We start from the raw sequence: 27409 nt of genomic DNA on the forward strand, positions 1-27409 counted from the left end.
AGAAGAAGAAGAAGATTAAGAGGTGAGAATCCTGCTGCGAACGTGGGCTTTTGGCGCGCCAGTGAGTGGTTCGCTGGCTGTTCCGTTCCCTGCTTACGGCGGGCAGCGATCCATGCTAGCCCGCATTTACTTTGCTAGCTGGCATTTGATAGCAACATCGAGCTGAAGCTCCATTGATAGCATGTGTAGGAGTCGATTGACAGCTAAGATACTTGGGACGAGCCTGGCCCCGTGTAGCCGTTGTCAGGCAGGTAGAGATGCCGCACAGCGCCCCGTCTCGTCAACACGACCATGCGGATGACGCCCCCCGAGCTGCCGTCCCATTTGATCGCCTCCCGCAGCGAGTTCTTGACGAATTCCACTCCCTCCGCCTCGTCCATGTTCTCCCGCCAGTTCGCGTCGCAGTAGCCGTAGATGTACGTCGAGCCCGAGCCCCCGATGGCATACGGCTGCTTGTGCAGCGAGCCGCCCAGAGGGATGCTATACACCTGTCCGCCGTGCCGTTCGTCGTAGCCTGCGATTATTATGCCGGCACTGACCAGTTAACTTGGCTTTCTTGATACTGGAATGAAAAAAAGTGGCATACCTGAGAGCATCCTTATTGTCGTAGCAGAGCTCCTGGAAGAGAGCAGCGGCCGTCTGCGTGGTTGGCTGCCGTCCATAGACCACCCCGTACATGCCCAGATGGTACTTGACGATGTCTGCCACCGCCTGCGTGTCCGCCGCCGAGCCAGAGCGGCAGCACCAGATCGTGTCGTGCACCTGCGTCAGCTTGTCCGTCACCCGGTTGGCAATATACGCGCCCGTCGTCGTGCGTGAGTCCGCGCCCAGGATCACCCCATCCTTGAAGTTGATGGCCATTCTGCCTCATTAGTCCCGTGGTTTTGTATATATATATCCCAATGTATATATATAGGTGTATCGGTGCTTACATCGATGTACCCAGACTGACCGGTCAGCTTGATTCACTTCCAAAGGGATATCTCGACTTACTTGACTTCTCCCTTCTTGAGATGCTCCATGTCGACGTGTATGCCATCTGCTCGCCGTCAGTCTCGCCGTCTCCAAGCTCGCCGGAGCTCTACTCCCTCTCTCCCGCTAGACTCACCTTCACCCAGACACCCAGTTACCCCGGGAGCCATCTCCAAAAGAACAAACAGAGCAACTTGACAAGACAGACAGGCAAGAACAGCAGCAAGCAAGCAGAAGAACTCGTCTATCACTCCTGGAAGAGACGCTGGATAGCCGGCGGTTGTTGAAAGTTGCAGAAATGCTCGTCGACTTTCATGCTGGAGCTTCGAAGGCAGCCAAAGCGACGCGGCCGGATCTTTGTTTTTCCGCGACTCCGGGATGGACGACAGGGATAGACGAGATATCAGATATAAGATATAAGATATAAGATAGAATGGAAGAAGATGTATTAAGCACTGATTATTGCAGATTAATATTAGACTAGCTGATGTACAGGATGACAAAACGAAAGAAGAAGAAGAAAAGAAGAAGAGAAGATCAGGTCACCGTCCTGCCTCCCTGACAAGCTGCATAAAGGCGTCGGTCCCCTGAGTCCCCAGAGACCAGTACAGCTTGCTCTCCGCCGCCGCCTCGCTGCTCGTATCTGACGCCGACCGGCTCCGGCCTCTTCTCATCAGCCGCTTCGAGCCCCAGCCCAGCACGTCGACGGCACCTCGCTGGCCCTCCTCGCCCGGCACCAGGCCCAGCAGCTGCGTCTCCAGGCACCCCAGCACCGCCACGCCGGCCCGGAACAGGATGCGGTCGCCTTCAAACACCCAGCAGTCCCAGATGCGCGAGACGTGGTCGACATCCAGCCCGTTCGTGAACAGCGAGCGGAACATGGGCTCCCAGATCTGCGAGTCGGACAGACACAGGTTCTCGCATAGATGCGTCGACAGGCGAGGGAACTTGAGACGCAGCGTTGCAGAGGCCAGACTGTATGCTCGGGCGGTGGCTCCGGGGTCAGACGTCAGGAAGGCCAGGGCTACGGGGCGGTTGAGGGCGTTGGCCAGAGTCAGGAAGGCGGCGGAGGCCGTGTGGAGTTGCAGTAGTAGAACAGCAGCGATGGTCTAGCAACTGTTAGTACATGAACACACATCATTAACACGGTGAGGTAAAGAAACATACGTGAAGGCCGTGGATGTAGCCTACGTCGCTGCGGTACATGGCATACGCATCCAGCACCTGCACCAGACTATCATGCAGCGGTCCACCTTCTGCAAACACGTTCAGCGCAGGAAAGGCACTGGCTGCGTCTTTGCGAATGGCTGCAAACCGCTCATGCGCCCACTTGTACCCGTCACCCGTCTTGCTTCTGAGCTGCTCGGCCCGCTCAAGCGCCTTGACAAACGACTCCTCCGTCAGGGCCAGCTCGTTGCCAATGGCTCGCTGCCACACCGCCCCGCGAGACCGAGGCGTGATACCGCGCCACCATAGCTCTCGTGTTCGGGGTTCGGCAATCACCCTGTCCCAGTCCGGGAACACATAGTCGTCCCAGATGCGCTGCAGCATCTTGCGAGTGTCGTCTCTCTTGCATTGCGCCGAAGCTTCTTCCGCCGCCCGCCGTTTGTCTATCCACGGTTAGTTTCCTTCTTCCCAGACACACATTGCAAAGTTTATGTATACGAACCGGCTTCTCTGGATAAAGCCATCATCCGCTTATACTCCTTGAGATGCTTCTTTTCTTCCTTCTGGTCCTTCGGAGGCAGCCAGCTGGGCCGTGTCCGAGACAGAACCTTCTCCTTCTCCTTGCTTATCGGCAGCGGATCAATCATGATATTCGGCCTCTGCAGCGGCGGAAGCTCAATCATCCCGCCTGAAGCTCGTTTCCCACTTGGTACTGGCCTCGGCTTCAGCCCGGCCTGCACTCTGGCCTCGTGGTCCCGCGCAGCTTCATCAGCATGAAACTCCAATGCTTCGGTGATGATCCTGGCTTCCTCCGAGAGCTCCGACATGACTACATTCCAGGTGTTGGCTTTGGGACCCCGACGGTCTGGCGAGGGAGCTGGACTGGCGATGCCTCGGGACACTCGCGGGCTGGGGCCCATGGACCGTGACCGGCCCCGCCTGTGTTTTGGTCTGTATTTTGGCGTAGCGCTGCCAGGAGGCGGGGAGGTCGATCGAGAAGAAGGAAGCTGTGGCGCGGAATCATGTAAGGGAATTGGTCTCGGACCTGGACTGCGGCTCTGCGAGCGACTGCTGTCCCGGCCTCTCGGACGCTCGTCCTGCGGGCGTGGAGATATGGGGACATTCCATAGTGTGGCGTCCTCGGGGAGATCCTCATCCGAGTCATGATACTCTTCCTCTAGCTCCTTGACCGACTTACGACTCGGCTGTCGCGACGGAGGTCGAGAAATAGAAGCAGTGGAAGGGCCGGACACGCCAGAGTCACCACGGGCAAACGGAGGAGGGGGGCGGCTCCTCGACCGACTCCTGCCACTACCGCTAGGTGAAGGGGAGCGGGACTGTTGTTGTTGCTGCTGCTGCTGCTGCTGCTTTTGTCTGCTTCTAGATGGAGCGAGGAGTAGAGAAGGGTCAGACGTGCTGCTCAGCGCTCGTCTGCCCGACGGTGGCTGTATAGATAGTGCTTGCATAGATTGGTTCATGCCATTGACGTGGGGAGTGGACTGCGCGAATCCGCGGCGGCCGTAGGTGCCATTGTTATTATTATTGTGGGTGGTAGCAGCGTGATGACTGCCATGAGGACCGCCCACGCCACTGCTCTGCCTGCTAGCAGGGCCGGTCAGGTCTCTCATGGTCATGACTGCGGTGTTGCTCTTGGTGCGGGCCACCGCCTCTGGGTTCTTGCTGTGCAGGCTCTTCGGGTGGTGCTGCTTGTGCCTGAGGCTCTGTTTCTTGCCCGGCACGCTCGTCGACCGCACGGGATACGGTCCCTGGTCGAAGTGGCGGTGGTCTAGGGCATCACTGCCGAACTGCGCAACCAGGTCATCTTCCAGCGCGATGTCCTCGAAGTTGGAGATGTCCGCAAACACGCCATCGGGGTTGGACTGGTGCGAGGACGTGTGGAAGGAGGACGACTTTGACGATTTCGACCCCGACAGATCGGGGGGCGAGTCCGGTACAGCGGCAGATATCGTACTCATCGCATTCCAGCGTATTCCTTGTTCCCTTCGACTTTCTATCTTGTGTCTATCTGCAGGTCTGCCTGGCGGGCGTCTATCCGGGTCCGTCTATATGCCGCCGTACCACAGGCGGGATCGGTCGTAAACAGGAGAAAAGCGAGTATAATAATGAACGGCAGAGTCGTCCGCGAGCTGTCGGCCCTTAACGCAGAGAAAGGAGATGCCCCAGGCTGAACCAGAGCTGAAGGGCCAGGAAAATACGGACGATCTCGCAGGGGGGGAAAGAGACGAGAAGTTGGCTAGATCTAACTTTCCCCTTGGATCCTGCGGTGGAGATGCAGCAGGATGAGCAGGCGGCCTGGCTGCGGCGAGAGAAACGACTGACAACAGCACAAAGAGACAAACGAGAGACAACGAGCGTCGTAAACGTACAAAAGAGACCTAGAGAGGCGCAAAAGTCGCGATGTCGAGGTTGAAGTCGAAGTCGAAGTCGAAAAATCCCAGAAAAAGTCGAGGAGGATGAGATTCTCACGTGACTTTCCCCATCTGACGAGTGTGGCTGATGTAGTCACGTGATGAGTTAAATAGGACTAGCGTTAGGGCAAGCCACCGCCACAGACGGAAAGCGGTGAGTCGCGTTGCTTTTTTTCTGCCAAACGCAATTTCAAGTCTTGGCGTTTTTTCAGGGGTAAAAAAGGCTATTTTTAGACATTAACAATATAAAAAAAAGGCGACGTCGATGTGATATTGAGAAGATATTGATAAAAGATATTGGTGATGGAGGTGGTGATAGGCAGAGTAGGGGTAAGTAGAAGTCCTAGTGGAGAAAGTATGCTGGGTGGGGCTACAGCGAGGGTTATGGGCCTGCGACTGCCCGACGGAGCCTGAAGTACTCGCGGTCCGTGGACGGCCTGCAGGCTCGCAGAAGCGCATCCAGCCAGCGCAGAACAGGCGCATAGTAGCTCTGGCGGCGGGCCAGCACACGGTGGAAGGCTGTGGCTCCCAGCCAGCGCACCTGGCGCGGTGTGACGCTGCACTCGAAGCCGGCCGGAGCCCCTGAAGCCGCGGGCGCAGTCCGGACTCGGCAGGCCCCATACTCCAGCACCGCGGTGATGGTCGAGATGAGCAGGCCTGACGAGCAGGATCGAGCAGGCGAATACCGCTGCATGACCTGGTAGTACACGCGGGTCTTCAGGGCACACTCGGCAAAGCAGCGGAAAAGGCTGGCCAGCACCACGGCAGAGGACGAGTGTTTCGTGTCGAGAAACATCGTCTGAGCCTGCAGCTGAAAGGCCTTGAGGGCCTTGCGGGTGAACTCCTGGCCGGGCGGGCGTGTCAAGTTGACCGTCAGCGAGTCGTGGGTGCTCACGGCGACGTTCTTCCCTTTGGTCCTATCAGCGCGACTGCCAGCGCCAGCTCCAGCGCCAGCGTCGATGATGATACCTGTGGCCGATCGATCTCTTGTGAGAGCCAGAGATTTCACGTCGATCAGGGCGCCGCAGAACAGGAACTGGCGTCCCTCGAGACGGGGGATATGCCTGCCCGCGATGTTGAGGTCGAAATTAACCAGCGTCTTCTCCGGGGCAACGGATATGCCAAACTCCTCATCCCCGTCCAGCATTACTTGCAGGAACCGCTCGGCAAGCCTCCTGTCGGTGCTGATAAGCAGGTAATCGTCGACATACCGCATCAGCAAGGTTGGGGCGGAAGCCTGGGGCTCGCGCAGAAAACCCAGCCGCTCTTCTTCATGCTGGCCATAGAAGAAGTTGCACAGTAGATTGGAGACCACGGATCCTTGCGGAATCCCCCTTTTCTGGCGGTAGTATTTCTTCCCGATCTTGACCAGGTTGTTGCGGATATGCTTCTCAAGTAGGGCTAGCAAGTCGTCCCGCGTATGGGTCCGGTGCCAGCCATTGTCAACATACACTGCTGGTGCACCGCCACACCTGCCCTTGCGGTTGGAGCTGCTGCTGCTGCTGCTGCTGTTACTGCACTGGCCAGGCGTTGTTGAGGATGAGGATGAAACTGCGTCGAATACGGGCTGGAAATCGTCAGAGGCTGCTGCTCGCCATACGAACCTCCTCGTTGGTTTGTTCCTGTTGGACTCCCGGGCTTGCTGTTTCACTTGTTCCCGCGACGGCCCGCTTGTAATAGTGTTAGGATGAAACTCTGCGTGCTTAGAGAGACGGTACGAATCGTCAACCACCAGCGTGTCGACTAGTTGCATCAGCCTTGCCTGAGGGATTGTGTCGAAGCAGGCCTGGACATCCAATTTAACAAAGTACAGCGGGCCGTTAGCTCGTGTTGGAGATGCCTTAATTTGCTCCTTGAACCTTTTTAGCCGGGGATACATTGCGGCCGTTGACGGGAGGCCTGATCCTACGGATTCCGGGCACTGGTCTCGTTCGTAGCAGAGGACCTGAAAAAGGGGGTCGAGCTGGGAGTTTATGCTTGATCCAAGGAATGACTGTCCAGACCGTCCATTATTCTTGAGCACCGGCCGTCTCCGGAGGTTAGCTATGGGCCTGGCGCCCTGGAACTTGGGCAGGAGTCTAATATGGCAGTAACCCAGGGATTCGCCGTTGAGCAGCCGTTCCGCTTTACTGTGTTTGATATCCTGGAAGAGCGTGGACTTGAGGTCCGCCATGACGGGCTCGGACAGGCGTTTCCATACATCATGCCGAAAGTAGAACAGTCTGTGCTTATAGGTGCTCGACTCGGTCAGGTAGAAATTTGATCTGACCAAGGGGATGAGCAGGGAGTCAAACAGGTAATATATGAGCTCGAGAAATATCTCTGTCCTCTTTCGATAATCTGACAGAGCTAGTTTATGGTTGGTGTGGTTGTGGTTGTAGTTGTGATTATGGTTATGGTTTCCTGGCTGTCCCTGTTCTGTGCAACCCCCCTGTTGACACGGAGGAGAGAGCCAGGCGACACATCCGATCCTGAGCCCCTGAACGACCTCGTGGAGAGACATGGTTTCGAAGCGGCGCAGAGAGAGGAACCGGTCGACGTTGCGCATGACAATGGCTCTGTTGTGGAGGCCATCTTCGCCGCATCCGTACAGCTCATGTGGTATCACTTTCTGCAGGACTGCACGACAGAAGGCTGAGACCGCATGTGTTGGAGTTGCATAGTCTGTCATGCTAACTTTTTCGTTTCCATTATTTATTGTTTTCTACGTTGTTGTTAATTTAGGCCCTAAATAGAAGAATAAAAGGGGTATACCTTTGGACAATAATGCCGGAGTAGCTCTACATAGGAACATCGAGCATGTCTCTTTTGCATACGCTGGATCAACTCAACCAGTCTACCTCGCAGCCGTCGGGGAATCTTATCTCCCGGCTTCAGGGCAATCTCCTGTTCTCTCAGCGAGTAGTCCTTGAACGGCATGGACGTCTCCGTCCTGGTGACGGTCGAGGTGAAGACGTTGTGAAGACCAAACTGGCGAGGAAAGATGTGCTTCATAACATGTACTGTATGGCTGATGCTGGTCTCCGGGTATCTATTCAGCACATCTGTAGCTACCTGTCAGTATGTCTGCTGGTCTGTTGATGAGCAAAGACGTACGGATGTGCTGCAGTCCCATCTTGGGCTCCCCCTTTGCATTCAACGCCGGACGAGAATAGAACATCCTTCGACGCACAAAGACAATTTCATTGGGCTTTCTAGGCTCGTCTTTCTTCTTCAGGGCATCCAGCGTCTCCATACTAGACAGCGTTGTTCCTGTTGCTGTTAGTATAAATATATCAAACGTGTATATATTATGATCAAACTCACCGCTGAGCTGGTAGTAAGACTGGCCCTGAAGACGGATGAACAACCCGCAGTCCAGCAGTAGATGAAGCATGATATCCTCGCTGTTGTCGCCCAGCATGTCCATGACATCTGTCCAGGGAGCACTCTTAAGCATCGAGACGCTCCTGTTCGGCAGCTTGGGGACAATGCCCGGTATGCCTGCCGCAACGCCGCACTCCCGGTGTGCAGCCATGGGCTCTGCAGCACGCTGGTAGCTATAGCTGAGAATATGCTGGGGCATCACCTGCGGTCCAGCCGGGTTGAACAAGCTGTATATCGCAAAGTTGACCACCTACTCTGGTCAGTACGTATACACATATAGGGGTATAAACATAGGGCATAAACATAGGGTATAGAGCCTCACGTCCGCGATGTCAGTAGAAGCACCCACGTCCGTCGCGTTGAAGTTCGAGGACATGGCCTGCGACTGAGTAAAAGCTGCCAGCTCTCTCTGCCTGGAGACGCTGACTGCTGGACTGGCGGGCTTCGAGATGCCTACGATGGTCGAGTCCAGCAGCTCTGCCAGTCTCCGTCTAGAATCATCACCATCACCATCACCATCACCATCACCAGCATCACAACCACCTGGAACTCCGTCTATCTTCAGCTTCTTCCTCTGTTTCGTCTTCGGCTGTGTCTGCTCCCTCCCGGCGAGCTCTATCCTGCGTCTTCTGGCTGTCGAGCAGGCCGGCAGCAGCTCCAGCAAATACGTCCTCAGGCTGAGCAGCCGCGGATAGTAAAACGCCAGCACGGCCTGCCTGATCTTTGCATCCTGAGACGCATCGCCGTCTCCATCGTCGTCCCCGTCTCCGTGTCCCTGGGATCTCTTCCTCTTGCCCATGGCTTGTCTGTGTTGCTGTTTGCTGCTGCTGGTAGCTGCAAGTAGCTGTACAAGACGCTGAGGTGGCAGCGCCGTGCAACGCAGCGAGTGACAGTGACCGTCCTACAGTCCTACAGTGCCTCGTATCTCCCCTCCCGCTCTTCTGTTTACTGTCTGTTACTGACTATCTACTATCTAGGCGTGTTTCTCTATGGATATGCCGCCCCTTTGCTCGAGATAAAGACGTCCAGGACGGCAGACAAAGGTCAGACAAGAAGGCGAAGTCACTTAATCTACGACGGTCTAGTAAGGTAATATAACCAGCATATGAACAAAGAAGAGGACGAGCAGGAGAAGCAGAAGAAAAGAAGCCGAAGATCCAGCGGGCCTCCTGAAATCAAACCCGAAACACTCGCGCTGCCGTCGACCAAACATGCTCGCTGGCTCTATCAAACATTCACAGCGCCTCGACCGCGAGACCGACCATAATCTCAACTGCTGGCAAAGGCCATCATCTAACTGATACTCTGGAAGAAGCAAAGAAGCAACGAAGAGGAGAGAAGAAGCAAAGAGGACGAAACCCCACAGTCCAGCAGGTTCTTCCGTATCTTTAACCGTAAAATGGAGATCCTCCAAGGCTAGATTTGAATTTATATCAAGACAGATATTATTTACAGAGAAGCAGTACGAGAAGAATAAGCAGAAGAATAAGACGAAGAAGAGAAGAAGAGAAGAAGTACGGAGTACAGGGGAGAGAGGAATGACTGCGAGATCATCCACGTCGACTTGCATGCTGCAGCTTCAACCTCCTGCATGTCCACAACATCTCGCAGCCAGAGACAGCCAGACAGCGAGACGGCAAGACAACCCGCCCAGCAACGAGACAGCGAGAGACAAAAGAGATGAGAAGATGAAGTGAGCCACGTCTTACAGGGTCTTACAGTCGGCTCCCTTGCTTTTTCCGCCTGCTTCTGCGCTCTGCTGCCCTCTGCGCGCCGTTCCCTCGCCCGCCCTGTCCTGCCCTGCCCTGTCCTGCCCTGCTCGCCCTGCCCGGCCGGCCCTGAAAGCCCCCCTAGATGAAGGCCCTCGCACCGAGTCTGCCATGTCCGCCATGTCTGCCATCGCCGCCGCTCGAGAGTGCGACCAGGACGAGCCCGCGGACGTCCTGCTGCCCCAGACGACCTACCAGCCCGCGGACGCCTTTGCCGACCCTCACGACTACTACCTGCAGCATCACCACCAGAGCCGCCACCAGAGCCATCACCAGAGAGACAGAAACGAGAGCCAGAGCCGTCCCGGGAGCAGCAGCATAGTAGGCAGAGGGAGAGGCAGCAGTCTCGCGGAGAGAGGGCTGCCGGATTTTTCTCTCTCGCCCAGCAAGACCCGGACGGCCACCGCTACTCCAGCCGCTACGACTACGCCAGCATCTACGACTTCATACAAGAGCAGACAGTCCTCGCTGCAGGACCTCGTCAACCGGTTCAACCAGACGCCAGACGAGGTCGTGCCCAAGCCGTCTGCTGTCTCTGCACACGCCCATGCCCGGCCACCGCCCGCCAGACGGCCCCTGTTCGGCGAGATCATACCCAAGCCAGTCACCGCAGCTCCCGTCATCACCACGGCCACCACGACTCCAGCGCATCTACAGACGGGTTCAGGCTCGCGGAGGGCCAGGAGTGGCTCGGACAGCTGCATGCATACGCCCAAACAGCTGCATTTCCTAGACAGCGCGTTTGACCACCTGCCGCAGCACCAATATCAAAACTTGCAGCATCACCAGCAGCAGCACCAGCAGCAGCATCACCAGCATCAAACACTGCAGACGCACCAGCATATACAGGTGGACTCGCCGACTGCATGGTATCTGCCTGCTCTCTCCCACAGACGCTCCCAAAGTGACCTGGCCTCCCCCGTCTCGCCGCAGCTGAACATGAACCCACACCCCATCTCGACCTCTTTTTCATCCCGCCAGTATCAGCACCAGCAGCTCTCGAGAATACCCCTGCCCTCGCGGCGTGCCAGCCAGGCCTCTGACTCAGGCAATTCCTCGCCCTCCACTCGCACAAACTCCGCCCTCGACCGGTATCCTCCTGTCTCGGGGCCTCTCCCGCCAAAGGGAATCAGCCTGCTCCCTAAGCCAACTTCTCCGCCAACTGCCTCCACCGCAACCTTCTCGCCCCGATACCGCAACCGCTCCTGTTCGACAAACACCACCGCAACCACCAGCTCGACCGCCAGCAGCCGTCGACAGCAACACCAGCATCAGCATCAGCATCCCATTCCGAGAGACCAGAAGAGTCCCACCCTCCAAGCTTTCATCTCTGCTCCGTTGCCCAAAAAATCCCCTCCTCTTCGCAGCTCTCGGCCAAGACAACCTGTTTCAAGCGCCACCACCTCTGCCTCCCGCGCTAGGCTTGTAGATCGTATTTCTGGGCTCCAGTCCAAGGACGACCGCGCCGCCGCTGCCTCAGCTTCTGCTGCTTCCCATTCCACCACGCCCGGCTCTAGATCAGCCTCTGCTTCCAAGAAACCGCCAGAGCTGGGAAACGTGGATTTTGCCGCAAGAAGGCAGCGGATTCAGCAGGCTTTCAACCGCACCGTGGAGGAGAATGCTAAGAAGGAGGAGCGGGCTGCTGTACGACGAGAGCGTGACATTGCCAGGAAAATGGCCAGACAGGAAAAGCTACAGCCACAGCTTGATCAACAACAACATCAACAACAACCACAACCTGAACAACCACAACCTGAACAACCACAACCTGAACAACCACAACCTGAACAACAAATTCAACAATTTGAACAACCTCAACCCGAAGCTTCTACTGTACCTGAACCTGAACCACAGATAATAGACCAAGGGGAAAAGCCGGCTGAACCTGAGCCACAACCAGAAACGGAATCAGGAACAGAACAAACGGCTGCTGATCAAACGCCCGTACCCGAAGATTTATCTGAACCAACGACAACGACAACGACAACGACAACAACAACGGCTGAACCAGCAAAAATAATAGAAGAAGAAGAAACAGAACAGACGACAACGGCCGGCAGCGAGCCGGTGAATAATGACTGCGTAGAGCCGCAATTCACCCCTGAAGAGCATAATAATGATGATTCCTTCGTTACGCCCCAGGAGGGCCGTTCTCCCGTCCTACTCCCTGTAACCTACCAACCAGACCAGCAACCACAAGCACAGCAACCCCTCAACATGGCTCTACACAGCTCCTACAGGCCCAAGACCCCAGAATCAGACAATACAGAGGCAGTACCGCAGTCCGCCGTCACCGTCGGCACAGAAATCACCACCTTCGACCCAGAGCCACAGGATGGCCTGCTCACTCATAGAACCATGCTCAACCACATCATGCAGATGCGAGAGTCGAGCCCTAGCATCTCCGGCACTTCGGACGGCCATGATGATCATGATGAACACGATACTGAGCACGATGATACTGAGCATGACGACAGCACCGCAGACGACGGAGAGTCTATACGCATCATGCTCCGCCGCTCAAGATACCTTGACTCGATAGCTCGTCCGCACGAAGTGGGAAACCCCCGTCATAGATGGAGCATGAGCTCGTGGGACTCTTCCTTCCAGGGACATCCGCCACAGGGCGAAGCAGAAGCTGTGTCTGACCTCGGACAGGAGGATGAAGCCCTGACTAAAAATCAGGAACAGGAAGATAGCTGTGAGAGCTCCCACTCATTGCACGAAAACGCGACGACTCCACAGCCGATCTTCCCGCCGTCTCCACCTTGTGAGGCCGACGAGGTACACAACCCTGGCATATCCCCCATCAAGCAGCAGCAGCAGCAGCAACAGCAGCTTCATGAACATCATCATGACGTCGACGATGACAGCAGCGAGTCTCCTGTGCTAGGGAACGATGATCATGCTGTCATTGCGTCCCTCGAACGGCGGTTTAGCATGAACATGGCCAACCACTACACTACCATCGCCAAACGGGCCCGCTGGGACTCCAAACGAGCTACTCAATTGTATCTTCAGGAGCTGGCAAAGGCTGGCTACGAACGCCCCCGGGTACCGATCCTGACGCCCGGAAGCAGCGAGAGTGAAGGGAAGAGGCTCTCCGCTCACGACAGCGTAAGTAGAGGCACTGATGACGGAGACGGCGAAGACGGCGTCCTGGTGGCAGACTCTTCAACAATACCTACTGCTGAGTTCTTGCCGGCCCGAGCAAGCCTGCATCTGCGAGATGATTGGGAGACATCACCCTCTATCGCGGACTGGATGCATCTGGCTGCCGGCGAGGACGAGATGCAGCCGCCTCAGTCGCAGCCTCAGTCTCAGTCTCAGTCTCAGCAGCAACCACATCTTCCCCAGCCTGAGCATGAATACCAACAACACCAGCGCCAGGCCACAGACGCCACGGAGATTCCTCATCCTGCGACCTCTACTTCAACCTCCTCACCAGAATCCCCATCTGCCTCAGACCAAGAGGGCGCTGAAACCCCTCGGATCGCTGGACCACCTCAGTTCGCCTCCATTGACGGGACCGTTGAGGGACTAGGACTCGAGATCCGTGTCCAGTCACCACCAGATGGAGACTCCCCTACTATACCGTCACCGTTCCATATGCACCTCCCCGTACCCTCGCAGCCTCATCATCCACCGCCTCCTCCCCCTGTTACTTCTTCGACCTCAACCGCTGCCGTGGAAGATCAACACCACCAGCACCAGCACCACGCTGTTAGCGTCGAGGTATCTCCCAGCGTATACGCTAACTCTCCCCCTACAAGTCCAATGCCTGCGCTACCGACGTTCCACGATGCACCGCCCAGCTGTCGAAGCGAGGACTCATCGTTACACATCACTCCTCCGCACACCATCTCCTCCTCGACCTCTCACACACAGGACAGACCGTCGTCCCTGGCACCGGAAACGACCTCTGCGTTCCACGACATACTAGACCCCGCGTCCCGTATCTCGCCTACCCCCGAAGAACGACGCCTCAAAAAACGACGGAACGTCATCAAGGAACTCGTCGACACCGAGTACACCTTCGGCCAAGACATGACTGTCGTCGTTGACATATACAAGGGTACATCGAGCTCCTGTCTCGGCCTGTCGCCAGAGGACATCAAGACCCTCTTCGGCAACTCAGAGCAAGTCGTCCAGTTCTCCATGGACTGGCAGGATGCACTAAAACAAGCCGCTAGAAGTGTCTATATTCTTCCCAAGTCTCAGCGTTGGAGTAGTAAGCGCAGTAGCAAATGTACCCAGAACAGCTCTGCGACTAGCAACAGCCCCGAGCCGCAGCAGATAGCCGACGAGGAGAATGATCGCAAGACAGCCATCGGAGAGGCATTCATGGCGAACATCGAGAGGATGGAGGCTGTTTACTCTGATTACCTGCGTAATCACGACGCAGCAAACAGGACACTCGAAGTCCTGCTGAAGAACAAGAATGTTAACATCTGGCTGAAAGAGTGTCGCGAATGGGCTGCTGACCTTACATCTGCATGGAATTTGGACTCGCTTCTCGTCAAGCCCGTCCAGCGAATCCTCAAATACCCGCTTCTTCTCACCGAGCTGCTAAGCGCAACGCCATCGGATCATCCAGACTACACTGCCATATCAAATGCCCTCACAGCCACAACCGCCATATCCGTACGCATCAACGAGATGAAGAAACGCGCCGATCTGGTCGGCCAAGTGGTAGGCAGCGGCCGGAAACGAAAAGAATCAGACGTCCGCGCCGGCCTGTCGAAAGCCTTTGGTCGACGCACTGAGAAGCTAAAACAGCATGTCGGTATCACGGAAATGTTCTCAGATAAAGAATATGATAATCTCAGCCAGCGGTTTGGAGATAATTTCTTCCAGCTGCAGGTTGTCATGCGCGATGTAGAAGGGTATCTGAGCGAGATCCAAAGCTCCATGAACAAGTTTAATGACTTTATCGTGGCCATCGAGGGATATATAACCCTCGCGCCCTCGAACTACCCCGAGCTCGAGAGTAAATGGTGTCGATTCCGGTTGGCTGTCAAGGACGTCATGACCGTCGCTCTAGTCGACCATGTAAGTCTTATTTATATAACTACTTCCCCCCCTTTTATTGAAGTTTAATGTCTAACAGCCAGGGGGTATATAGATCGCCCAAGTGCGGAAGAGCGTAATAACGCCGATGGTGACGCTATTGAAACTGCATGACGGGCCACAGCGAGTCATGCAAAAGCGTAATAAGCGACTAATGGACTATGTAAAGTACAAAGCCATCAAGGACCGAGGCGACAAGCCCGACAAGAAGATCACCGAGCAAGGAGAACAGTTTGTGGCGCTCAACATGGCGCTAAAGGATGAGCTACCGAAACTCTTATCGTTGACTGGCAAGCTAATGGAGGCTTGTTTGAACGCCTTCGTCCAGATCCAAGCCACCTGGCTGAACCTGATCCAGTCGAGGCTCGGCTACTCCATCGACAGGCTACCGCAGGACGTCAACCAGATCATCACCGATTGGTCCGGGGATTTCTCGTTCAGTGAAGCCCAGGTGCTTTCGCTGGGTGTATGCAATGGCTCGATACTCGCTGACACGGCGCTGGTGAACAATTACAGCTCCCCTCCGCCTTCGCATGGGGCGGATGCTAGCTCCTCGCGCCGTCCGTCAACGGTCAACAGTGCAACTGGCCGTACATTTTCTGGCGAGTCAGGCAACTCACCCAAGGGTTCGCATGAATTCCTCTCGCGAAGCCCAGAGAATATGATGCAGGCTCCCCCCAGTACAGGCCTCATGCAGCATGGAAACGGCTCCTATGCTTTCCCAGCATCATCCGGTTCCCGCACCAGAGCCAACTCGACATACTCCGTTAGAACACAGGACGTAACCAGCAGCCATATCCCCTCGATACCCTCGATGATAAACTCTTCTACTCGCTCCAGCGTCACAGCTCAAAGCGGTAGCAACGCCTCGTTCCGAACATCAGACGCTTCTCCCAAACTGCCTCTTCTCTCCCTCGATACCCCCCGTCTCGAATTCTTCCCCGACCACCTCATGAGCAGTAGCAGGTACAACGTCAATGTCAACGGTAGCAGTAACTCCAACAATCGCAACAGCAATCACCATGTTGCTCCTGATCCAGCCGACCATCCCTCCTCTCCCTCTGCAACGCGGTACTCAGGCTTCTTCTCCTCCGCCATGCCTATGGCCGAGAACCCGGAGCCACCATCACGTTTCCATTCTCACGCCAGCGTCCCCATGAACCGCAGCGTAAGTGCCGGCGCCAGTAGCCATGCAAGCTACCCCTCGGCATCAAAGGAACCTTCCATCCTGTTTCTGGCCGCCAGCATGTTTGAATTCAATATCGATCGAGCCAGACGAGAAGCAGGCTATCCGTACCTGACCTATGTGGCCGGTGAGATCTTCGACGTCATAGGCGAGAAGGGTGATCTGTGGCTTGCTCGGAACCAAGACGATCCCACGCATCAGGTCGGCTGGATATGGACGAAGCACTTCGCCAAATTGGCAAGCTGACAATAAAAGCAAAACCGAAAGGAAAAGAAAAAGGCCATATCAATGATTTATATCTATCGTTATGTTTTCCTATTTGATCTTTGACCCAGATATATCCCTGTCTATCCCTGAGACGAACCCATTTCCTTTATATCTTTTTCTCTCTTGTCTTATCTTGCCTATTTGTCTCGTCTATCATCTCCTTTGTTATTTGGGCGATAACTTTGAACTCACAGCATGTTTCTCTCCTTTTTTTTTGTCTGTCAGTTTGCTTCCACATCCTTATATCCTAGCCGTATCATTTTTGTCTTATTTGTTTCCTTTTTTCTCGATGGTGACTATGGTATTGGGCGGGTTTGGAGGGGGCATCCTATATCTTCACAGCTGCAACTTGACTACATATACCCGGCGCCCGGAATATACACAAACAACAACAACGACTACTACTACTACTACTACTACTACTACTACTACTACTACTACTACTACTACAAACACGAATACTACTACATCTACAACCTACTCTACAACTACAAGAAAGGGAAATAACTATGCAGCTAGCTATAACCTTCGAGCTCAGTAAGAAGAAGAAGCAGGAAAACGAGACGAGTCAGCCAACCCATCCTTAAATTCCTCCCCTTTTTTCTCGTTCGACTTTTATCTTTCCCTTCTGTCTTCATCTTTAGGGCATGCCCAACGCTGCTATACTTGTTTTAAATCGCTGCTACTGATACCTTCCATGTAAATCTAGATTAAATCTTCTTCATCTTCATCTTCATCTTCTTTTACTCCTTTTTTATGCCAAGAACTATGACTTCACTCATCACGTGACATCTTCAAAATCCGGGGGAGAAAAAAAAAAGAAGCAAAAAAAAGCGACTTTTTGTAGAGGCAAAAAAAGCGACGAAGTAAATAAATTAATTATTGCGCATTTTCATGTTCGGGAACTTTTTGCGGACTGCAAGGCCGAGACCGGTCGGTTTCATTGCGCGGGTTGAACATGTTTTGGTGGCGGGTTGCTCCTCCGTATAAAAGTTGCTGGGCTGGTGGCCACTTTCTCTAGCAACAAACTCCATCTTACAGCATCTCTATATCTCTTCATCTTCCTCTCTTCCTCTTCATTCTCTTCGTCTCGTCATCGGTCCCTCTTTTCTCTCCCTCTCCTCAATCTATGTCGCCGCATTACCTCTATATGCGATATAGATATCTACATTCCCTCCCTTAATCCCGCGTAGACGACGAGAAGAGCCATCGTGTCGTTACACTCTGGCAGGCGGCGAAGGCTTGTGAAGATGGTTGATGGAGGTTTCGGCCGTCTCAAGAACAAGTTAAGGGAACATTTCAATCATGAGGTTAGTCGCTAGCAAATGTCTCTACGTGGATTGCTGTGCTCTCGTTGTTTGCGGCTGTTTCTGTTTCGGCTCGTTTGCTTAGCCGGTGTTTGATATAAGCTTGCACGACATGCTTGCTGGCTGCCAAACCGCCTCGTCTTGTTTGAACGGAAGAGATGTAAGACGGTGCCAGTATATATCATTCACGGCAAGCCAAGTCATGGTCTCGCGGAAATTCCTGGCTGTCTGCTTTAACTATCTGCTTGTGTTTTTGCTGTTGCGGTGCCTCTCGTTGGCATGGCTTTATATCAGAGATTTGCCCGTCAGTTGTACAGGTATATAAATGCTAACATGTTCAAGGGTCCGGATGATATCTATCTGACCTGTAAGTGATACAGTCGGACTTTTACGGGTGTGGTTGCTGTGACAGATTTTACTGACCATGAGTGCTTCTCAAGACTACGATGCAAGCAGTGAGTGATCTTTCTCCTATTTTCCGGATATCTTCCTACTAACACACTGTATAGTCACATATGAAGATTATAATACGCTCAAGTCGGACTGGCTGACGGACAACGTGATTGGGTTCTGGGAGGAGTATGCTCTCTTTATATGTCGGCAATCTAGACCAATATTTTTACTGACTTATTCCGCAGATATTTGGAGCATGAATTGCTTTCATTCTACAAGACTCGCATCATCCTCCTTCGGCCTAGCATGTCATTTCTCCTGTTCCAGACTCCGGACCCAAAGACACTGGGCAACGCTTTACCTGATTTCAATCGTGCTTCTCACATTTTTCTACCCATCAACGACTGTCAAAATGGCATGCAGGCCGAAGGCGGCACTCACTGGTCTCTGCTGCTTGTCTCCCTCGCGGACCAAGTAGCTTTCCACTATGACTCCCTGCCACCTGGAAACATTACCGAGGCACACGCGGTTACGGAAAAGATCAGCATCATCTGCGAAAAGCCCATCAAATTCATGCAGATGCCTGATTGCCCCGTACAACAAAACAACAATGACTGCGGAGTATTCGTCTGCATGATGATGAGATATCTCCTTCAGCATCGGCTCCTGCAAGCAAATTCGAAGGAATACATCACCATGGCCCTAGACGGTGTTCCGCTCGACCCGGCCGAGGCACGCAAGGAAATAGTGCAGATTATCCATCAGTTAAAGAGGGACAGAGATCGGAGAAGATCGTACGTAACTTCATCCGCTGATCCTGCTGCTGCATCGCGCATATTTGCAAAGCCTCACTCCATCATTGCCCGCACCCAATCTTCCCCTGCCCACCGCACCCCCGCTACTGCTTCCTCCACAGGCTCCCTTGCCTCAACTCGCCCTCGCCACTCCAGAGTGTCTTTGTTTACTTATTTCGCTATCTGTGCCTCTGTCATTGTTTTGATCGCGGCTGCTCTTGCCTTCTACCTCCCTGATATCAACATGACGTCTCTTTACCACGGCTACACACACATTCAGCCTCCTGTTTGTGGCGAATATTGTCACAAACTCGACTCTGCTCTTTCCTCGGCCCGTTCTCAGCTCTCCCCCTATCTTTTGCAAATGCACGAACAATTGAATGAGCTTCATGACTTTGGGAGGGAGTACTTTGCTAAGGTGTATGATGCGTTCTCCCGCTTGAGAAGAATATAGGTCGAGCAGCAAGCGAAAACCTAAGCCTCCGTCGCCCGAAAGTCCTCTAAAGAAAAAGATGAAGCTTGCTATCGGGCTTGAAGATTAGACTACTACTACTAATCGGGACTACAGATGTTCTTCTGAAATACTCTGTTGCCTTTCTCTGCATTGATTTTGTTTTTATAGTTAGCCTTTGATAGATGCACCTCGTTATGCGCATCTAAGCAAGCCAGTGATACCACTACAGTTAACTAGCGTTTGATATATCCTAATATTCCCCTTTTGCACTCAGTTTTCTCGTGTGAAGACGAAGTAATGAGTTACGCGGCATGCGGTCTGGAAAAATACGTTGCATAATATTGGATATCCGGGTAATTTCTAATGGCGGCTGGATCGCCGAGCCTAGCCAACTAACTAATATTTAATTTCTCCAGCTAGCTAATTAATTGATTAATTAATTAATCTATGCAACAACATTGTGCATTTACAATAAGGAATGATGCGGTTACATAGAGCTCACTCAGTAAGTACAGATCAAAAATGTAAATAATATGGAACGTGGCTCTAAGCAATTGCAGTGCTCGGTCAAAAGCCGGCTGTTCTCAACCAGCGCGGCGCTATATCGGCAAAACCGCATCCCAGCCTCATATTACCGCGGCGGAACTTCAAGAGGACTGATATTCCAGAAGAAAGACCTGCCTGCATCTCAAGATGACTGGAAGCCCATCTTGCTGGGCACCATGGGCTCTCCGGACCCTCATGGCCGCCAACTTGACGGGCTTGGGGGCGGCTTGTCCAGTCTATCAAAAGTCTGCATCATATCGCCAGCATCAGACCTGAGTCGGGCCCAGGGAGCCCAGGTGGACTTCACCTTTGCTCAAGTCGGCATTAAATCAACTGATATCGACTACTCCGGAAACTGCGGGAATCTGTCCAGTGCCGTGGGCCCGTTTGCCATCGACGCGGGACTGGTTAAATTGGACGAAGAGGAGCTCAGCGCCGGTAAAAGGACAGCTACCGTTCGCATATTCAATACAAATACCCAGAAAATAATCGATTCTACATTCCCCATATGCATTTCACCTGACGGAAGCGTCGAGGCCGAAGCTAGTGGTGACTTTACTGTGGACGGCGTGGCTGGATCCGCATCAAGGATCCAACTCGACTTTATCAGTCCGGCTGGAGCTAAGACGGGAAAATTACTGCCTACAGGGAACTTGATTGATACCTTTGACGGTGTCCGAGCAACGTGCATCGATGTCGGGAATCCGATGATTTTCGTCCCGGCTTCTGACCTACCGGTTGACGGGAAGATATCTCCGGACCAGATATCTTCTACACCTGGTCTACTTGAGCGGCTAGAGAAAATAAGATCCCAGGCTGCAATTAATATGGGCATGGCAACGACAGTAGATGAAGTTCCGGCGTCTATACCGAAGATCAATATTATTTCTACGCCTGACGAGGAGGGTGTTGACATCAGTGCCAGGACTATCTCTGTTGGCCAGCCGCACAAGGCTCTCCCATCACTGCCGGGCTTAGCCTTGCAGTGGCTACAAAACTTGAAGGGTCAATTGTGAGGCCGTTTGTCTCGAAGACGAATAAAGCTGCTGGGGATCCTGTTGTTATAGGCCATCCTGGGGGCACATTGGCCGTCGGTGCGGAGATCAAGGATGGCGATAGTAAAGTGGTTGAAAGAGCCACGGTGTATAGATCCGCCAGGCGGTTGATGGATGGCCTTGTATATTGGAAATGATATTTGATACATTACAGCTAGGCTAGAGCCGTCAAATAAATAGATTTTACATAAAGGACGGGAACTTATGGAGGAAAGGAAGAAAGGAGAGCGAGAGTCATAGTGGCCTTAGGTCATGGATGCCCTGGTCATAGAAAGAGGGGGTGATGCTAGTCGATAACGGCTGCATTCTAACAAAGAGATCCTTATCTTAGTACTAAAAAGACTTTTTGTATAGAAGATGTAGATAGAGGCTGTTTCTATCGTCTGTGCAGTGACAGAGGGTATAAACACTGCACAAGAGCTGTCCTAGCTTATACTACGTATATATTGCTTACCCTACAAAAGCAACCTGCATTTTCCATATAGAGTGGTTGATGAGCCTGGTGCATTGTATATTTTGGATTGAACGGTATCACTGAGCACCAAGAGTTACAGGTAGTCCACGGAACAGGCTGAGGGTGTTGGCTCCTTTTCGAGTACAAAGACGCATCGACAACCCAGAGTATTGACAACTATCAGTTTGGGACAGGTGGCCGGGGTATGATGTTGTGATAACGGCTTTCAACCTATATCACTGGAATACATATAGCATGATGGCGGAAATTAACTAAGCCACATCAGTGTGTGAGCTTTGGTGTAAACACAAGGGTAACGGCTGAAGCATAGAAGGGGCAAAATTGCTATCAATTAGCCAAATCCAATTAATATATATACTTATAGTGGTTTCCGCTAGGAGACACGGCTACATATGACTATGTGTCAGTGGAAGTCTGTACCCTCTAAAACAGCAAGGAGCTGTAGGCTGGGTCGTGGAAAAGTGTACGGATTACAACATGCACAATATAACTAATGGATACGACTGATTTGTGTTTAGATCAGCTCCAGTAACTACACTGGCCAAATTCTTAGAGCAGTTGACGGCCATCAGAGAGGTTCACCCTGATAAGATACTTACTATCTAGTTCAATATTAACCAGTTGCCGACAATAGTGCCAATGTAGTTTGATTAAGGAACTATTCGTACTTAGTTAAAAGGATCAGTGTCTTATCACCGGCAACTCGCTGTCAAATTGACGGCGGCAGAAGCAGATATGATTGGTTAGTTATTTATAGAATTTGCAGCACTAACTAACCCGAATGCCAAGTCCAACCTGGAGAAGAAAATGATGCAGTTATAGGCCAATCATAAGTTTGGATTTCATATTAGACTTTAATATTTCTGTTTATTTTATTGGTTGATACAAAGTGAGTTTGATATTTCAATCGCATGCCAAGTATTGATGACAAAGCATGACTAACTACTTGATCCATAAATGGTTGTGACTCCAGCCCAATACTAGTCAGACCATCACATTCGCACAAACAGTACGAAGGCTTTCTTCCAAACCTAGTACTGCTTGTCGAAACAAATCATGGATTCTACATCTCTTCAGGGCCTCGAAGCCCTTCTTCAGTTCCTGGAAGTCTCAACCCCGATACCACAGCTGCCCCGCGCAAACGTTATCTCTACTCCAACAGACATCTATCGCTCCTACATTGCGGAGATAATACAAAAGCTGGTTTAATGTGATGAAGATACCGCGTCAGTGGGCTAATGCGGCAATCAACGCCGATTTGATGCTTATAACTGCACGTTTGAAGGTGAAAGGAGTTAATCCCAAGCAACTGGCCCAGGATATCGCGTCAAAGGTATAGTCATTGCTATTGAATTTACGTCTTCGCTATGCCAATGAAAGACTATATAGCTAATAACTGCTACTTATGACTAGTTTCCATCCACCCCGCTTCTAACCCCACCAATTGCCAATGGGATATTCATTCCCATCTCCTTCTCCCCTGCCACGCTACCAAATTTGATATTACCTTTTATTTTTCGACCGCCGAGGTTCATATGGGTCAAACCAGTTTCAAGGACGAGCTTGTTCATTGACCTCCTTCTCCGGCGCGAACAAAGAGTTAATCTTTGCGTATATTTCAAGGAGGTGCTTCAACGGCTCCTTTGCAAAAAGCTCTTCAGATCCAAATCTCTGCCAGCCTACTGCAAGTAGACCAAACTGTTTCCCCCAGTCGCCTAGGTAGTTCACTTTGACTACATCCCAGCCCATACTCTCGTACAGGTTAGAAATGTATGCCCCAATTATCGTGCTGCGTAAATGACCAGCATGGAATTCCTTTGCGATGTTTGGAGACGAGAACTCAACAATGACCTTTTTCTTGCCGGAGCTCTGGTCTTTGGCATCACGGAGGATAGAGGAGAAGATAAATCTGAGATTGAGAGCAAGGGTCTCTTTGCTGAGAGAAACGCATTCTTCCAGAAAATGGAGGATGAGGATGCCGAAGCTATTACACTATGGAAACGGTTTCGTGATGTCAGTATCGAGCGGTATATCTCTACCTATGCTCGCCTCAATATTAAGTTTGATGCTTACTCTGGGGAGTCAACTGTGAAAGCATCGACGGTCGAGAAGGCCGAGTCACTTCTCAAAGAAAAGGGCGTCTACACTGAAGATAACGGCACTTGGATTATTGACTTCAAGAAGCACGGTGCTCCTAATCTTGGAGTTGCAGTTGCTAGAACACGAATCGGCACTACAACTTACTTACTCCGTGATATCGCAGCTGCCTTGGAAAGAGTTGAGAAGTATCAGTTTGATAAAATGATCTATGTTGTTTCTACAGAGCAAGATCTATATTTCCAACGCCTCTTCAAGACCATTGAACTCATGAGTTACACTGATGTGGCGGCCAAACTTGAGCATGTCAACTTTGGAAAAGTCATGGGGATGTCATCACGACTCAGCACTGTGAAAATATTGAGTGATATCTTAGATGAGTGTGGTAGCGCTATGCACGACGTCATGCGAAAAAACCCCACCAAGTATGAACAAATTGAGAACCCCACCGAAGTTTCAGATACTCTTGGAATCACTGCAGTTATGGTTCAGGACATGACAGGGAAAAGAATACATAACTATACTTTTGACATCGCTAAGATGACCTCCTTTGAAGGCGACACAGGCCCCTATCTTCAATACGCCCATGCAAGACTTTGTTCAATCGTTCGAAAAGTTGACATTGATCCGAAGGAGATTACAAATGCCAATTTTTCCCTCTTAAAGGAGCAGCATGCCATTAACATCCTTCGTCTGATGGCACAGGTTACATCCAATGCCGTGAAAACACTAGAGCCAACCACCATTCTGACATATCTTTTCCGATTGGCACATCAGATCTCCTCAGGGTACGATGTAATTAAGGTGATTGGTGCCGAAAGCCACGACGTCACCGTCGCTCGTCTAGCTTTGTATGAAGGAGCTCGACAGGTACTGAAAAATGGAATGCGCCTTCTGGGCTTCACCCCCGTCAAACGGTATGAACATCCCTCAAGTACATTCAAGTTTTGCATGAACTTTCTAACTAGTCACAGGATGTAACAAAGCCTGGCATTGATGTCTTAGAGCCATTGATTCATCAATGTTCAATGGGTTTATCCCCTGGAGCAGTGCCTAAGCCGCGCCATCGACTAGGTTTATCTACGAGTTTAGTGAATTCACAACCAACTGGTTATTCTAGCATAGCCTCATTTGAAGAGTGGGTCAAACCGCCCCACTTATATGAACTTTGATGGTTGTCGGCGCTTAGAAAGTTCGTATGATGCCAGTTAGGTTTCTTCTCCAAGGTCCTAAATTCTATATAAGTTGGCATGTTTCCCATGGAGTCCGCAATTCATATCCAGCCATCATCCAGCTTTTGAATCGTCCTCTATCTCATTATTACTTTTCTTCAACCATCATATCTTTCTGCCCCGGTTCCAACCCATCCTTACATTATGTGCACCGAAATCAAAACCGGTTGCCGTGGAACTGGCAAATTTCTTTGGTGTTAGAATTGACCGGTGCTATGACCGCAAGTATGTCACAATTGGCCCCTAGCTCGGCGAAAGTATTTTTCTAATACTAAAGTAGGGCTTACGGCACTTGCGGTGGGAAGTGACCTCAAAACGAATCCCGTGGTGGATGCACTGAAATTATCCCCGGTCAGGAGAGGGTTATGAGCCGAAGCACCAGCCGAGGAGCTATCTTCCAGGACGTGTACTTCGGACTCTGCAATGGGCAATACCGCAATGCTCAGGGTGGTCGTCTTGCCTAAACCCTTGTGATATTGCTAGTAACTTAGTTAACTAAGTCCTTGCTTGATTACAGGAGCAGTTCCAAGAAGACTAACTCAATCTAGCCATTTCCTGTCGTCCAATGCGTGTCACTAGGGTCTTCTCAACTGGATAGCGGAGTTTGATAGAGCTTAACTAGTTACATGTTCTGCTGGCTGGCCAGTTAGTGACTAGTTAAAAGGACAAGCAAACTGTGATATAGTAGAACTGTCCCTCTATCATTGCCTTATTGTTACTTGATGTCCGATGAATGTGCAGGTCACAAAATACATAACCCATGTTTACTGAATGATTCTTTTCTTTTACCTCTTGGACAGAAGCCTTGTATTCTGGTTTGAGTATCCAAAGAATAGCCATGTATCTACATCTCGTTTAGCTTAGATTGATATGCCCACGGTATTTCTGGCCCAAATTCCTTACATAGCATGAAGGGGCATATGATTCGAATATCTTTCCTTTGTTGTAGGATGTAGATTGCCCACACCAACGCATCCCAAAGCCACCCCATGGTGTTTTATCTACAACCGGGTCCCCTACACAGCTTTTCAAGTAATGCATGCCTTTTTCATGGGGTATACAGGGTCGAGATAGGTATAATGGGTGTTTTAGGGCCACTTTATGGAAAATTTTCAACCACGAGCAATCAGCATGAAAGTACTACCATTCTAACCGCCGTCTCTGGTAGATAGTGTGGGATGTGTCAATTTTCCAAAAAGGGTTGTGTCTGGGTGTCGGGTCGTAGGGTGCAGAGTGGGTGTAATCCCTATCAACCGGTTATATCTCCTCCACCACGAACGGTAGAATAATCCTACCTGACTCCTAGTATCCTGCCTTTGTTTTGATATACCCGTAGCCTTAGTTTTCGGTAGTATCAACCTCGCTGTGGTTGTATAGAGGGTCGTCGTAGGTCAATGTTGATAAACAAACCAGCCCCTATTTTTCAACACAACAAGCATGTAGCAGCCTGTAAGCCTGTAGATACCAACTGTAAATGCCTACAAAGAATTGAAGAGACGCTCTCAGCCAGGAATTCTCGCTGTCTCTGCGTCGCTTCCTGCGCTGCGCTGGTGGAAGGAATACGTACGACGCACAGGCCTTGTTACGTCCGTTTTGGCGAAACGGAAAGCGAAGATGGAAAAAGACGCAGAGACGCTTCGAGGGAACTGAGAAGTCCATCTGCGGCTGTTTATCATGCACTACAACTTCGATTCTATGTTGCATGGGGCGACCTCGCCGCCGCTTGGTCTGTTGTTTACCAGTCCCAGAGCACATCTGACAGCACCACAACCAGCGCTCGAGGGGGCCTGAAATTGGTCACAAACTGGAGGCAGAGAAGAGACAAGTCTGTGGATGCCAATTTTCAACCGCCCTCAACGCCCTTTTCCCCGTCTACGTGAAGGGACGCTATCCAAGCCTGATTTCGCCCCCTGCCGGATGGATGACCGCTCACAACCCATGATACCCGGGCAAAAATGGTACCATCCGACTCGTCTCGTAGAGCTGATTCCAAATCTGCCCTCATATGCCAAAATTACATCCGGAGCTCAGGTCGCTTTCAGGATATCTGCCCTGCCCACCTATCCCATGATACCCCCAATACAGCCTCCAGAGTCCGTAATTTTCGCTCAGAAAAGTGGGAGGCACCTTCCCCAGCGCTAGATTTGCCTCCAAAACAACCAAATAGAGCAATATATCCTGCCTAGATAGGGAATTTTGGGCCGTCTCTCCTTCTCTTTTCTGAGCTGCTCCTGCTCAAAACCATGCAGAATTGCCTGTTGAAGAAGGACCTGGAGCCGCCGGACGGGTATATTGATTCTCTCCCGGCCCAAATGCGCCGTCTTTTTTTCTCTTTTCTTTCCCTCACGCTTGCGTCTTCTGCTGACTACTGCTCGTACGAACGTACTGCTAGTGCTCACGCTGATACTCTTGCTGCTCCTGCTGCTCTCTTGCTTGCCTCGGCTCGATTCTCTCTTCTCTTCTCCAACTCCCTCCTATCTCCGGCGGTCGCCCGACCACCCTCTAACCTCCGACTTTTCCTTGCTGTCTTCTGTTTTTTTTGCCCCTGTTCACCATGCTGTTCGTGTTGTCTGTTGCTGGTCTTCTTGCTGTTTTTCTCTACTACGTGGGCCGTTGTCAGGCTGATGAGCGCATCCGTGCCATCGAGTACCAACAACGGCTCAGAAAGGTACGTCCCGTTTCTTCTGACCGTGTCCGCTGCTGGCCCTCCCGTCGTCGTCGTCGCCGTCTGTTCTGCCGTGTTCGCTCCCCTGTAGTAGAGCAGGTTGCTGTAGAGCTTCCAGCTACCCCCTCCCCTGTGTCCTCTGCTTCTTCTTCCCCATTTCTTTTG

The 27409-nt window shown here is 51.9% G+C and overlaps 8 protein-coding genes across 17 annotated transcripts; 5 read left to right on the forward strand and 3 right to left on the reverse strand.

Moving 5' to 3' along the window:
- On the reverse strand, positions 1 to 1260 carry TERG_02221 (proteasome component PRE3). Of its 4 annotated transcripts, XM_003237455.2 has the most exons (5): positions 1109 to 1260; positions 994 to 1039; positions 933 to 947; positions 587 to 862; positions 1 to 534 (listed from the first exon to the last, which is right to left on the reverse strand). In XM_003237455.2, exons 1-5 carry the CDS (start codon positions 1140 to 1142, stop codon positions 204 to 206), a joined length of 702 nt encoding a protein of 233 aa, XP_003237503.1. In that variant the 5' UTR covers positions 1143 to 1260; the 3' UTR covers positions 1 to 203. The 4 variants fall into 4 exon arrangements, with proteins under 4 accessions (XP_003237503.1, XP_047605608.1, XP_047605610.1 ...); XM_047749392.1 differs by having other exon boundaries at positions 994 to 1260; XM_047749394.1 differs by having other exon boundaries at positions 587 to 1039.
- Positions 1261 to 1291: 31 nt separating this feature from the next.
- On the reverse strand, positions 1292 to 4723 carry TERG_02222 (uncharacterized protein). 2 transcript variants are annotated; one of them, XM_003237456.2, is made up of 3 exons: positions 2642 to 4723; positions 2140 to 2582; positions 1292 to 2081 (listed from the first exon to the last, which is right to left on the reverse strand). In XM_003237456.2, exons 1-3 carry the CDS (start codon positions 4113 to 4115, stop codon positions 1515 to 1517), a joined length of 2484 nt encoding a protein of 827 aa, XP_003237504.1. In that variant the 5' UTR covers positions 4116 to 4723; the 3' UTR covers positions 1292 to 1514. The 2 variants fall into 2 exon arrangements, with proteins under 2 accessions (XP_003237504.1, XP_047605611.1); XM_047749395.1 differs by having other exon boundaries at positions 1292 to 2582.
- Positions 4724 to 4791: 68 nt separating this feature from the next.
- On the reverse strand, positions 4792 to 8733 carry TERG_02223 (uncharacterized protein; the record flags this gene model as incomplete). Its single annotated transcript, XM_047747879.1, has 5 exons — positions 4792 to 7272; positions 7323 to 7612; positions 7665 to 7820; positions 7875 to 8184; positions 8257 to 8733. 5 exons carry the CDS (start codon positions 8731 to 8733, stop codon positions 4951 to 4953), a joined length of 3555 nt encoding a protein of 1184 aa, XP_047603847.1. The 3' UTR covers positions 4792 to 4950.
- Positions 8734 to 9823: 1090 nt separating this feature from the next.
- On the forward strand, positions 9824 to 16608 carry TERG_02224 (uncharacterized protein; the record flags this gene model as incomplete). Its single annotated transcript, XM_003237458.2, has 2 exons — positions 9824 to 14755; positions 14829 to 16608. The coding sequence occupies 2 exons, from the start codon at positions 9824 to 9826 to the stop codon at positions 16203 to 16205; spliced, it is 6309 nt and encodes a 2102-aa protein (XP_003237506.2). The 3' UTR covers positions 16206 to 16608.
- A 503-nt stretch (positions 16609 to 17111) lies between these two features.
- On the forward strand, positions 17112 to 19602 carry TERG_02225 (uncharacterized protein). Of its 6 annotated transcripts, XM_003237459.2 has the most exons (5): positions 17112 to 17536; positions 17876 to 17900; positions 17974 to 17988; positions 18043 to 18112; positions 18172 to 19602. In XM_003237459.2, exons 1-5 carry the CDS (start codon positions 17477 to 17479, stop codon positions 19172 to 19174), a joined length of 1173 nt encoding a protein of 390 aa, XP_003237507.1. In that variant the 5' UTR covers positions 17112 to 17476; the 3' UTR covers positions 19175 to 19602. The 6 variants fall into 6 exon arrangements, with proteins under 6 accessions (XP_003237507.1, XP_047603848.1, XP_047605612.1 ...); XM_047747880.1 differs by having other exon boundaries at positions 17112 to 17900; XM_047749396.1 differs by having other exon boundaries at positions 17876 to 17988.
- Positions 19603 to 19658: 56 nt separating this feature from the next.
- On the forward strand, positions 19659 to 20736 carry TERG_02226 (uncharacterized protein; the record flags this gene model as incomplete). Its single annotated transcript, XM_003237460.2, has 2 exons — positions 19659 to 19679; positions 19735 to 20736. The coding sequence occupies exon 2, from the start codon at positions 19897 to 19899 to the stop codon at positions 20734 to 20736; it is 840 nt and encodes a 279-aa protein (XP_003237508.2). The 5' UTR covers positions 19659 to 19679; positions 19735 to 19896.
- Positions 20737 to 23047: 2311 nt separating this feature from the next.
- TERG_02227 (arginine-tRNA ligase) lies at positions 23048 to 24328 on the forward strand (the record flags this gene model as incomplete). Its single annotated transcript, XM_003237461.2, has 1 exon — positions 23048 to 24328. The coding sequence occupies one exon, from the start codon at positions 23048 to 23050 to the stop codon at positions 24326 to 24328; it is 1281 nt and encodes a 426-aa protein (XP_003237509.2).
- A 1645-nt stretch (positions 24329 to 25973) lies between these two features.
- TERG_11821 (uncharacterized protein) lies at positions 25974 to 26459 on the forward strand (the record flags this gene model as incomplete). The annotated part of the gene is made up of 1 exon (XM_047750873.1): positions 25974 to 26459. The coding sequence occupies one exon, from the start codon at positions 25974 to 25976 to the stop codon at positions 26457 to 26459; it is 486 nt and encodes a 161-aa protein (XP_047605616.1).
- Positions 26460 to 27409: the final 950 nt, after the last annotated feature.

The sequence above is a fragment of the Trichophyton rubrum genome (assembly GCF_000151425.1).
Source record: "Trichophyton rubrum CBS 118892 genomic scaffold supercont2.2, whole genome shotgun sequence".
NCBI lineage: Eukaryota > Fungi > Ascomycota > Eurotiomycetes > Onygenales > Arthrodermataceae > Trichophyton > Trichophyton rubrum.